Source organism: Zonotrichia leucophrys, chromosome 7 (genome assembly GCF_028769735.1).
Source record: "Zonotrichia leucophrys gambelii isolate GWCS_2022_RI chromosome 7, RI_Zleu_2.0, whole genome shotgun sequence".
Taxonomy (NCBI): Eukaryota; Metazoa; Chordata; class Aves; order Passeriformes; family Passerellidae; genus Zonotrichia; species Zonotrichia leucophrys.
In genome coordinates this window covers 5,187,895-5,200,075 of record NC_088177.1, presented here as the reverse complement: position 1 = coordinate 5,200,075, position 12,181 = coordinate 5,187,895, and the positions used below count along the sequence as shown (strand labels likewise).

General features: G+C 35.8%; 1 protein-coding gene across 6 annotated transcripts in view; it reads right to left on the bottom strand.

Annotated features, from left to right (window-relative positions):
• Positions 1-12,181, bottom strand: part of LRP1B (LDL receptor related protein 1B) — a 638,472-nt gene that overhangs the window by 133,733 nt on the left and 492,558 nt on the right. For all 6 annotated transcript variants that reach the window (XM_064718934.1, XM_064718938.1, XM_064718939.1 and 3 more), the window contains exons 37-41: positions 11,072-11,201; positions 8,569-8,695; positions 8,263-8,414; positions 7,850-7,974; positions 4,458-4,829 (exon numbers count right to left, since the gene is read on the bottom strand). In XM_064718934.1, the coding sequence (XP_064575004.1) occupies positions 4,458-4,829; positions 7,850-7,974; positions 8,263-8,414; positions 8,569-8,695; positions 11,072-11,201 (906 nt within the window). The remainder of the gene's footprint in view (positions 1-4,457; positions 4,830-7,849; positions 7,975-8,262; positions 8,415-8,568; positions 8,696-11,071; positions 11,202-12,181) is intronic.

The following is a 12,181-nucleotide window of genomic DNA, read 5'->3' as shown; positions in this document are numbered from 1 at the left end:
AATCTCTCATCATGAATATGTTTCAAAGCTGAACACCAGGAACACCTAAACTAAGCATGAAAAGTGCAGGACAACACATTTCTAAAATAAAATTTAAAAAAGATTAATATAAAATTAGTAAACTTCATCTACCTATAACAGTAACTCAGGTTTTACCCACTGATCTTAATCTAGTGGAAGATATCCCTGCCCTGGCAGTGTCTTGGAACAAGATGATCTAAAGGTCATCAAACCAAACCCTTCCAACCAAAACACTCAGTGATTGTCTGGTTATCTAATATGCAGCAACATACACAAAAAAAATTACATTGACAAACCAGACACTTTGTTTTCCGCTTACAATGTTGGCATTTTAATAATAAATATTATGTTTTACTGTTTAAATATCCTAGACTTATCAACAGCCTCTCACTTTAACTCCTTTAAAAAGTGAAAAATCACCGGACCTCTATTCCAACACACACAGTTATCATGAATCCCATTCATTTATGAAATAAAAAATGGCAATATTCAAGTATTTATTTTTAACAGATTAAAAAGTTCTTTTCTGGAGAAGAAAACTCCAAAACTAAAGGGATCTCACACAATGTACAAAATGTAATGCTCTGTAAGAGAAATGGGAACATAAATGCCTTTTTGACAGTTAAATTGGACCCATTTAGTTGGGAAGAATAGCAGCACACATTGGAACATCTTTAAAAGATTCAGACTGTAAAAAGCCTTAAAATAAATCACAGGATCTGACACTTTACGTTAGCAGTGAAAAGATTTTTGCATTCCTTGGGCATGAGTGCCTCAGGTTCAAAACAGGAACATTTTTTTCACAAAACATTTCCTTTCTGTGCTGTGAAAGACACTACACTGGCAAAATGTCTCAGTGCCATGGTTTACACAGGCAGGAGAATAAACAGCTCACTGAGTGTATCTCATCTTAATACTTTTCCCTCTTTCTCATTTGATTTTTTTGTTTTTCCTGCCTCCACCTTTTTTCTGCAATTTTTAACTTGCTCATTGGTCTTCTGTCTACTGTTGTACCACTGTGTAAACCCATTGGAACACTGCACTGCTTTTCTGGATACACTGGAACAGGCTTTGGTTAGTGAATATAATTAATTCAAACTTCTCCCTATAATAAATAAAATAAATAAATAAAATCAGTAATGAACCAGAAATGGAAACTTTAACTTCTAAAAAGGTTGCTTGGTATAAACATAAGCTTTGAAACAGCTTAGGTCAAGCAAAAGATATTTTGTGGGAAATCACAGACAAGAACAAGGTTCTTGCTTCTAAAAAGTGGGAATGAGAAAGATTAACGTGATGAAGTTACTTAAGAAAAAAAAATAAAGAAGGAGAAAGCCACTTCTGATTGGCGGAGAGTTTAGAGACATGAAAGAATCCCCTCAAAAAACCCCTTACGTTGCACCAATAATGAAAGTGTTAGGGCATGGCACTGTGCACATCCTGGACTGGTTTCTTGTTGTTATTGTTTCCTCCTGCTGAAGACAGGACCCCACCAGGTACAGGAATCTTGGTGAGTTTGGAATCTGTTCTTAGTGAACCGGAACAAGGTAGATAAAGTTGTTTATACGTTGTAAATCTACTTTCCCTGAGCCGAAAACGTGTTAGCTAATGGGTTGTTTATGAGTTGCAAATCTGTTCAGTGAGGTGAAAATTTGTCAGATAATGGCTTGTTTATGAATTCTAAATCAATATTCAGTGAGTCGGAACTATGTTAGATAATAGCTTGCGTATGGGTTGTAAATCTGTTTTCAGTGAACTGGAAACATGTTAGATAATGGGTTGTTTCTGGGTAGTAAATCTGTTCTCAGTGAGCTAAAAACATGTTAGATAATGGGTTGCTCGTGAGTTGTAAATCTGTTTTTAGTGAGCTGGAAACCTGTTTTACCAAGAGCTCTATGAGTCTTAAGTGTTTTTAGTGTGCAGAAAAGTTCACGGATTTATTAGATTTGAGTGGCACGTCTGATTTCAGGGAGGGAGAGATCCATCTGAAAATAGATCCTTTATGAGGAGATTTACATTCAGGGAATAAAAATCTGGGACAACAGGATCTTGGATGTATCATACACTATTTTCTCTATTAAAGTCAATTACTGAGTAAAGGTTTTCACAATTTGTAGACTTCAACTTAATGAAGCAGAAAAAGAGTGTGGAACTGATATAACCACACTAGGTATTTCCAATGGGGTTTTGAATTTCTTCCTAATAAAGGAAAACTTCCTAAAGATGCATTCTAATAGTTTTTGAGGAAAAGTAGCAAAAATCAACATCAAATACATAATTTTTCAATACTTAAATGAAACATTATTACTAAAATCTCTCAGTGAGATTCCATTTAATAATTTCTAGATCACAGATTCTTAATGTGGAAATAAGAAAATTTTAGAATTTTATATCTTCCAGTGGATGGAATGACTGCTGTCAACCAATGTTACCACTGCTTTTCCCCATAGAGGTGGAGGTTGAACAAATTCCTCCACTATATCAAGCAGCTTCATGAACTGCCTGCTGTTTACAGTGAGAGAATAATCATATGCAGACTGTGGGATGGAAGGCTAAAAAATTACCAGCTGAAAAAGAATTACTCATCATAGACTGAAGGAGTTTAAAACACATGAAAGACAGCAATAAATATATTCATGTATGTTATGGCCCTTCTCACTTACAAAGAAGCATTTCTACAAAATGCCATAGTTCATGTGTACATCCCAAGAATATACAGTGAAGGCTTTTACAAGGACACAAAACTTCATCTGACATTCAATTATTCAGAGTGCTGACTCTGCTAATGAAAAATGAAATCTGGCATGTTAAGCTGCAAGTAGAAACACTTCCTTACAATTTCTTAAAACTATCATTCCCAGCTATGCTTTATGGAATGTCTTTAGCTCTTGTAGAGCACCCTATTATGAACTAATGAGGAATACTTTATTGTTCTTTTAAAAACCAATTTCTATCTGCATTAGTGCTTCACCAGTATTTATTTCTCCTCTTTGTCTGTTTTAAATGTTGAAAATCCCAGTGACTTTTCATATAATACTTTTATCTCCTATAAAACAAGAGTTAAAACTGTGCTTCTACATCATCAGTGCACGTTTCTGTCTCTCGTGCAGCAAAACTCAACTCTGAATCCCTGGCTGCTTTTCTAGGAGTAATGGGAACATCCTGACAACATCGCTTAGTTTATCTTCAACATATCTCAATACAAATGCCATAAATTCCTCTAAGTTATCCACACGTAGGAAATCAATGGGAAAAAAGGCTCAAGCTTGGATCATATAAAATCACAGAATGGTTTGTCCACATCTTAAGGAATAAATGCTACATGGAACATAGGACATTTTAGAAAACAATTACTGAAATTGCAGCCTTCAAATAAACCGGACAGTACTGAAAAAAGGACAAGAGAACAAACAAATTAAGTATCTGCATCTGATAAGTGACTATAGATAAATATGGTTTGTTGCATATTTTAGAAAAAACTAAGCAGAACAGAAATGAAAGAGAGCAGAAGTGCTTACAATTGACACTTTTGTCATGTATATTTATGATATTTAGTATTAAGGATGTATTCCTTATGAATTCAAATTCAGATATTCCCATGACAAACCTGGTACCTTCCATACATTTCATATAACATTTGTGTCAGTCTTGGTTGATAATTTATTGTCAGATATTGAGATTTTATTGAGACCTCAGATGTAAAATATGGTTTGTCTAATCCTGAAGACTTTGGTGAAAATGCTGGATGAAATTTCTTGATAATAGTGCCAAGCTTCAAGTTTCAAAGGCTAGAAACAGGTCACATTTAATGAAATTTCTGCTGTGAAACATTCTTCATTCTCCACATTCATACTGTGGTGAATGAAGGTATAGTAAACATGAGGAGTGAATAAGTACATTGGGAAGCAAGCCTTTATTAAAACCAAACAGTACTGTAGGTTGGAATTTGCCTCTGATTATCAAGGAGCACAAATCCCTGTCTTGGGCTTCACTTCAAGAAGGGTGAATTGACTAAATACACTGACCAAGGTCTTAATATTTTATACTGGGAAATGGCTACACCAGAGACTTCACCCTCACTAACCAGAAAGATAGATCAACCAAATAGTTTCATTTCCAAGCAATTCACAGTGAGGTTTTGTTTCAACAGTAAAGCTCCTAAAATCACAGTAATATAAATTAAGCATTGCCACTATCACTTCTGTTTTCTAGTAATACGCATCACACCTCATAAACCCATTTTAAAACAAACGATTTTGAGGTGGTTAATGTTTAAATATATCTTACAGGGATAAGATAAAATGTAAGAATTAATTATGTTAGAATTTCATTGACTTTTTTTACTCTATAAAGCCAAGTGATCACCAACTTTTCACTCAAAGTTTATTGAAATACAACAGGCATTTTGGGAAATTTTTAAATTTTTGTTTACTTACTTTCAATCAGCACTTTTCTGCCAGTCCAGTTGTCTTTAATAACTTGGATGTTTCCATAGTGGGCATCGCTGAAGAAGATGCGATTGGTGCCCCTTCCCTTCAGGCTGTAGTCGAAGGCCAGCGCTATCACATTTTTGAAGTACTCCGGGTTTTCGTAGGGCCTCACTGGAGAATTCAGGTTGGTCTCATCTGAAAGGTGGATGCTCTTCAGTATTGTCCTTCCCGAGTAGAGCAGGTAGCCCTCGTGCCTGAGGCAGCTGATGCCATCCTCTGCCAGGTAGCCGTGGGCGCAGGCACAAGCTCTCCGCGCGTTGCCGCGGTAAAGGCAGAGCTGGTGGCACCCGCCGTTGTTCTTGGCACACACGTTGGTACCTGGGAAAGAGCATAATAAATCCTGTCTTTTATAAATAGAAATATACTTAGTTAGCTTAAATAGAAATGATTTTTTATGTATTCCGGGAATTCTCCCCTTCAGAATTATTTGGGCTATGTTCACAAGAAAAACAAAAGGCCAAAAGAGCAAATAATGCAACTTTAAAAACACTGAAAGATAATTTTAAAGAATACAGTCAATGAGAAAATACAATTAATGTCCTTTTCAATTCACAACAGCACATATTTTATGAACAGAAAAAGATAAAATGGGTTATTCCTCCAAAAGCAGCTGAAGACTTAGAAAATGTTTCAAGTCCTTTGAGCTTTACATTTTTTTTTCAACATTTGTTACTGGCAGAAAGTCAAATTTAGCTACAATCAGAATCCAGTACTGCTTTAAGGTATTTTCTACCAAGTTAAATATGCATGTATTGACTGGTAAAAAACTGTGTGAATCCAGTTCCCTGTTTTTAATGAAGATATTTCCCAATATTTTGTTCTAATTTAATTCAAAAACCTGACTTCAAAAACCTACTCCCCGACAATTGCACACCATTAAGGAATCACTGTCAAATTAGTAACTACAATTGTTACAAGTTATATTTAAAATAACTGTAATCATCAATAATTGGGAGCTATTTGTCTTTTTTATTTTGGACTATCTATGAATTACTATTATAGCTACTTGAGATAATTCAGTTTCTGTGTCTGACAGCCTTTTCCACCTAACAACTCAGCTTTTTTAGTATAGTAATTTTCCCATTTCTGAAAATTTTCCACATAATGAAGGTGAATAAAACATTTTAATAGAATGTTTTGAGGTACAAAACTGTAATTGTTGAGAAGATGTAGTGTCTGAAAGAACTGTTGATTGAATTCTTTAACTGATATATTTCAAGCTGAAAATCCTTTTAAGAAAAAAATCATGACAAATGAGAGGTAACTTGTTCTTTAAAGAAGAAATATTTAATTTTGTTCTCCTAGGAAAAATTCCATGAGCTAGTCCTCTGGAGTTATGTAAAACATGTAGAGATTCAGGTATAGACATTTTTACATTCCATTTGCTTAAAAGATACTTTAAAAGTTTTATTAGGCTAGAAAAGTTAATATCTGTTTGGAAGGATGAGAGGTCAAGAAGAAAAAAAATACAATACATTAAATAGATCCTCAAGCTTCTAAAATCTCTTGGAAAACTTCAATGCTTTCATGGTTCTGTAAATTTTTAAAGCTGTAAACATCTTTAAAAATGGCCAGTTCTGAAGCCAGGGCAGTCAAGGCATATTCTTGCACACCTGTAAAACTGCACTGAAGGATGGGAATCTTTGCAAGTCCCACTGCAGGGGGGATTCATCAGAAAGGGGAAAAGAGATGTTTGAAAAAAAAGCATCAGCATAGCTCATTGGGGTGTTGCGGCTTTTTTGGTGTTTTGTTGTTTTTTTTTTTTTTTGCTTGGGGGGTTGTTTGAATAACAAAAGTCAGGAAACTATTTAATTACATTGGGTTTCTTTAAACACTTAACTACTTCTAGTTCAATAAACTTAAAAAATAATATATGTATATATGTATATAATAGTGTGAGATAGGAAAACATTCCAAAAACATTTTTCACCTGTTTTTTCCCTTTTGTCCTTCTGGCTCACTGACATCCCCTCCCAATGACATTAATCATTTGTACCCTAGTAAAATTTGAAAAATGTATTAAAAAATCGTTCAGATATTTTTTTCAAACTAGCATCAGTAGATCGTTATCCTTAGTAACCATTTCTCCTGTTCCTTATGTGATCAAGTCTATAAATCCATCAATAAAAAATACACATAAAGAAGCATTGTTCTATAATATAAAGCCCTTCCAAGCCAGAAGACATTAACAATTTCTAGCCTAGTTAAAGGAAATGGATTTTGGTGTGGATTTCTTCTTATCCACAAAACATGAAATTGCATGCATAAATCCACAGTAAAATTATTATGCATATATGTTTACAAATTATTCTTCCTCAAAAAAATTAACTTCTTTTAAAGTGCTTTATTAATTAGTAAATATGTTTCCTTTCAAAATGAAGATTTATTTAATATGTCATATATAATGCAGTTATTTGGAGAGATTTAAGTAGAAGACACAGAATCTTTGGATACATAATGCTGCAATTAAAGAAAATTTTGAGTGCTTCTAACACTGTAAATATCTTTGTATTAAAAACTTTATATATAATGGTGTGCACGTTATTTTTTTTACTCTCTTTTGAGTATATTTCTAGAAAAAACTGCTACTGGGTAATCCAGACAAAATTTTCTGAGGAAATCATATAATTTTTGGTAGACATCTAACAAATTTTTCTCAGTAAAAGATGTTTTTCAAGGTCTTGTCAAAACTGGAATTTTAGAAGTAAAAAGGGTTAAATAGCAAGAATATTCTTAGTCAGGTAGTGAAGAATAAAGTTTAACCATCAGAACCATAAATCACAGAGAGTCTATAACAACTTTTGTCTCTTGAGTTTGCTAAACTAATTGAATAACAAGGAAATCTGATTATTTACAAGGTCTCTTTCCACAGAAGGAGCAAAAAAAACAAAAAAGAAAAAAAAAAAAAGAGACTCAAACCAAGTAATGTCAGCAAATAAATATTGAGACACAGAGGATGGGAATTTTTAATAAGAAAAAAATCTGGTTTGCTTTCCAATAGAAAACTGAATCTCCTGAAATTACTGCTCTGTAAAGCATAGATCAAGGTCCCCAATCCTAAAACTGTCTTTTAAGAAAAACAAAACAAAAACCATCAAACCTGGAATGATAGGAAGTGTTTTGGCTTTAGGTTTTCTTTTTGAAACACCCAAGAATTTTAGTAGGATTTGTACTATATGTTTTCTTTAGTACATTAAATTTAGTTTTAAAAAAAATACTTCAAGGGTAAAAAGTGGTATATAAAATCATTGATTACTTAATTTTTGGTATGCTTGAATATACAGAAAAAGTAGCAGGTGATATGAAAACAATCAATAGCATCCTTAAGAACAGCCAACCTTTCTCTCGTGCTCTATTAAAGACTTTCACTTCCTTCAGGTTTATCCCAAGGCCAGTCCTCATGGTCACAGCATCCGTGGCCTCATTCTTGTGGCCTCTTCTAATAGAGCCATTTGCATGTGCTCTGCCAAAAAAGTTGAAGATGTCTCATCAACAATCCTCAACTAATTCACACCGAACAAATGACTGAGGAGCAGTGGAGAGTTCACTTAACAGGAGGTGGAGAAGCCTGTTCTCACCTACGGCACTGAGGCACTTTCCATCTTTCACAACTCCCTCTCCTTGGAAACTGCGCGGGATTCCGCGATCCCGCCTGCGACCTTGCTAAGGAACGGCTAATCCTACAAAGGTGAGGCACCTGGCACCCAGACAACGTTTTGAGATTTAAAATACTTATGAAAAAATAAATTACCTGTCAGACCAGTAGATGTAAGCTCCGAACACAGCAACTGAAAACATATCCACATTGCTCCCTGACAGCACAATCTCCCGACTCCCTCCACTCTCAAGGTCAATTCTTTCTATCTTGTCGGTACGAGCATCACACCAATACAATTTATTTTCCTAAAGATTAATTTCAAAGGAAACGTCAACAGGCTTGTCCAAGTATTTAATTAAGAGTTATTAAGATTATATCAAGGTGGAACACCAGCTGGCTTTAATGAAACATAACAAATACTGCATGTTTTAAGGTATGCTGGAAGACAGAGGAACCAACCTCATAATCGATGGAAATCCCGTTAGGCCATGCAATCCCCAGGCTCACAAGGACAACCTTCTCAGAGCCATCCAAGTGTGCTCTGCCTATGCAAGGGCTCTGTCCCCACTCTGTCCAAAATAAATACCTAGAATGTTGTAGAAATCACCAATTAAAATTGCAAACAAAATGAACTATTACCATTAAATGGATATCAAGAAATACCATATGGTGCTCATGTCTCTAAATAATCTTAAGAAGGTAAATGTATCATAATACTTGTTTACTGTACACTTTGTAAAGATATTGTTTTCAAATTATATATATGAGGAAATTCTTCAAGCTGTATTCCATGAGTCCATATGCAATTCTATTCCTTAAAGAATTCAGCTTTGTGCTTGGAAAAAAAAAAAAAGGCAAGTTAATAAAATAAAAATAAATTCTGGAACAGAGGCTCTTGCATCTAATCACTATCAAACGCTGGGATAATACAAGAAATACCTATTTTTAAAAAATGTTTTATATATGAAGTAGTGGGAAACATTGTAGAAAATGGTAGAGAAATTACCACCTTATTTGAGAAGAAAATATTTTTCAAATTCTGCCAAATGCATCATGGGAACAACCTGAATCTTACTTATCTAATCTCATGTTTCTGTATACTTACTACCACAGTTGCATGTTTTATCTGGAATAAGATTCTTGGTCAAACTTGTACCTTGATAAACTTCTCTGTCTGTTGGAGCAAAATGGAGCCAAAAATCTACAGAGAGCACTTCCTTTATGAACAGTAACCTTAAAGACTACAAAATCTTCTGGGCATTACTCAACAGTTCTCCCCTGTGTCTGGGGACATCATTACACCATTTTGAGGTTAAGCAGCTGTATTTGACTAGATGACTACAGATATGTGAAATAATGAGGGATAATAATGTGATAAGTGTGAAAAAAATATGAATCCTATAATTTGCTCATCAACTTCAGCTTCTGAAACAACCCACTTTGGCTCTCATTGTAGAGCTTTCTGGCTCCAGGAAAAATGAATCTGTTCTCATAGCTCTTGATATAATAAACAATACCATTTAGACTAATGAAAAAAAAACCTCATGTGGACTAGGAAACAGAACAGCAATGTGAGTTAAATTAAAAATATATTGAGGAATGCCAAAATAGGCAGTATTAATCAGCTGAATTTTAACAATCACCACATAAGTTTAATGCAATTTTAACCAGATCATTAACAGCACTGCTAAACAACTAAAATTGCTTTCAGGCTTCTGGTCAGAGGTCAGAGAGTTATTTGAGACTTTCTAAATAGGTATGAACTAAATGTTGACCACAGGAAAGCAGACATTAATTATACCCAAATATTCCTTAAACCAAGCCATAATTATCAGATTAAATAAATCTAAAATTCTCCAAAGAAAATCATAAACAGCTGCCAAAAAATATTATATTAATAAATATACCTGATGAGGGACAAAGTCACCCTTTTGTAGGGCTACATGTTCCTCACTTTTTCCTCAGTGACAATAAATAATGTCACCAAGCAGCTGAATGCTGCCTGCTTCCCATCTTGGCATAACTGGCAGATTCAACGAGCTCTAATAACTGCTATTTTCTTCTCTATTCTTACAGCTGTCAACTCCAGCTTCCAGACAAATGCAGAATGTGAAGTCAGGCCAAGGGGAGGGAAGAACACCTTTGAAAGTTTTACCTCGAAAAGGGGAAGAGATTTAACAATAATGCAAAGGGCAAAAAGGCCTTAATCTTGGCACAGAAAGGCAGCCCTGTACTTCCCTAGCAAAATGCTGCTGTGCTCCTCATGGAGGAACTGAGTGGAGACATCTCAGTTATCACAATATTACAATATTATAAAACAAATGAAGATTTCCTTCCTTTGTAGAAGGCAGACCGTTCTACCAGACACGTAAAACAGTAGTCTGTGGTCCTCTAATTCTCCTTAAGTATTCCTAAACAACTTCCATGCCATGGCCAGGGACACCTTCCACTAGGCCAGGTTACTCAGAGCCCCATCCAGGCTGCCCTGGAACAACTACAGGGTGGGGATTCCAGAAGTAGTTCTGGAGGTGGAAGGGGATGGTACATTCCCTATTTCTGTCAATGCTGCAGGGTAGTCCTTGCCCTCAAAAATCATCTGGGTGAATACAGATGTCACTTTTGCCAACTGTTACTCTCTGATCCACACCCTTCATCTCATGTGACTTTCAGCTACCCTGGCCACTCTCCTTGGTTGTTGCACTGGGATGTTACAGGATCCTGGAGTTTATAACTACCAAGGATTGCACTGCTCTGGGATTCCATCATGAAATCCTTCATCATCTGACGTGACTTCCTTGGATTTGCTGGGCATTTTAGATTGAGACATGTTTCCAGGCAACGCCTAACTTCCGGTGGAACAATTTCCTTAGAAAACCAAAACCATTTTGCAGAGAACTTACAGCATGTTATGACTACAGAGAGCAGGGCAAAAGCTCTGTGTACGTTAGGAATAACATGTTACCCTTTCTCTGGGTGTACCGCGATAGAGCGTGGCTGGTCCAGCCCCTGGGAGATCACCACGTAGCGGAAGGAGCCGTTCAGCCGCGCCACCTCGATCAGGTTGAAGCCGTGGTCTGTCCAGTATATGTTACCTGGAAAAAATACCCTAAAGTCACTGCTTGAAGGAAAGGCTACTTGAAAACTACTACTTAAATCTTGGAATTTTAGCTAGTCAGAGTGACCCTGAGATGCATTAGAAAATCTCTTTTCCAGCCCGGCGGTCGAAGAAGGAGTCAGGGCTCTTCAGTTCTCAGTCTCAAGGTTGTTTATTATATCTTATCTATAAAATTCTTTCTCCTGTCCTGCTGAGGTCCGTCCAGCAGGACAGTCAGAGGCACTCTGCCTGCCCCTGGGGTGGCGTTATCTTTTTATACTAAAAACTAGGTGTACAATATTTACAATTACTTTCCAATCCCTACCACCTATGTTAGACAGTGAGCTTCTACTCAAAACCAATCTGTAAGTGCCAACATCACAGCAGAAGATGGAGGCCAAGAACAAGAAGGAGAAAGGCTGGAGGCACCCAGATTCCTCCATCTTGCTCTCTGAACTCCCATTTAGGCCTTCTAAAAATCCAAAAAATCTATTTTTCACCCTGTGACAAACTAATTATCATTATACTTATACTTTTGTGGCTTGCAGATCCTCATATAAGGTTGGTAACTTGCTCCATGGATCAGAATTAAAACCATAGGCATCTTGGGCTCTGGCAATCCAGGACAGCTAGAGGGATGTCCTGAATTCCAACACTTAAACAGACTACTTCTGCTCAAGTCAGAACCAGAAACTAACTGCTATATTTTCATTTGCATAGGTTTTATATTTGTAATTTATAGTATTAGCCAGTCTTTTCACAGCATAAACTGGTATTGAAACTGTTCATCTAGGAAGTTCCATCCTATATATACTATATTATTATAATTCTATATATTATATTATATTTATCTACATATAAGTAGTTTCCAGACATTTATGATACTAGAAATTAGAGCTGAAAGGAATCAAAGTTATTTAACCTTGGGCTGAAGAGGCAAGCCTGTACTCTCAGAAATGATGACAAGTGTTGCAGTAA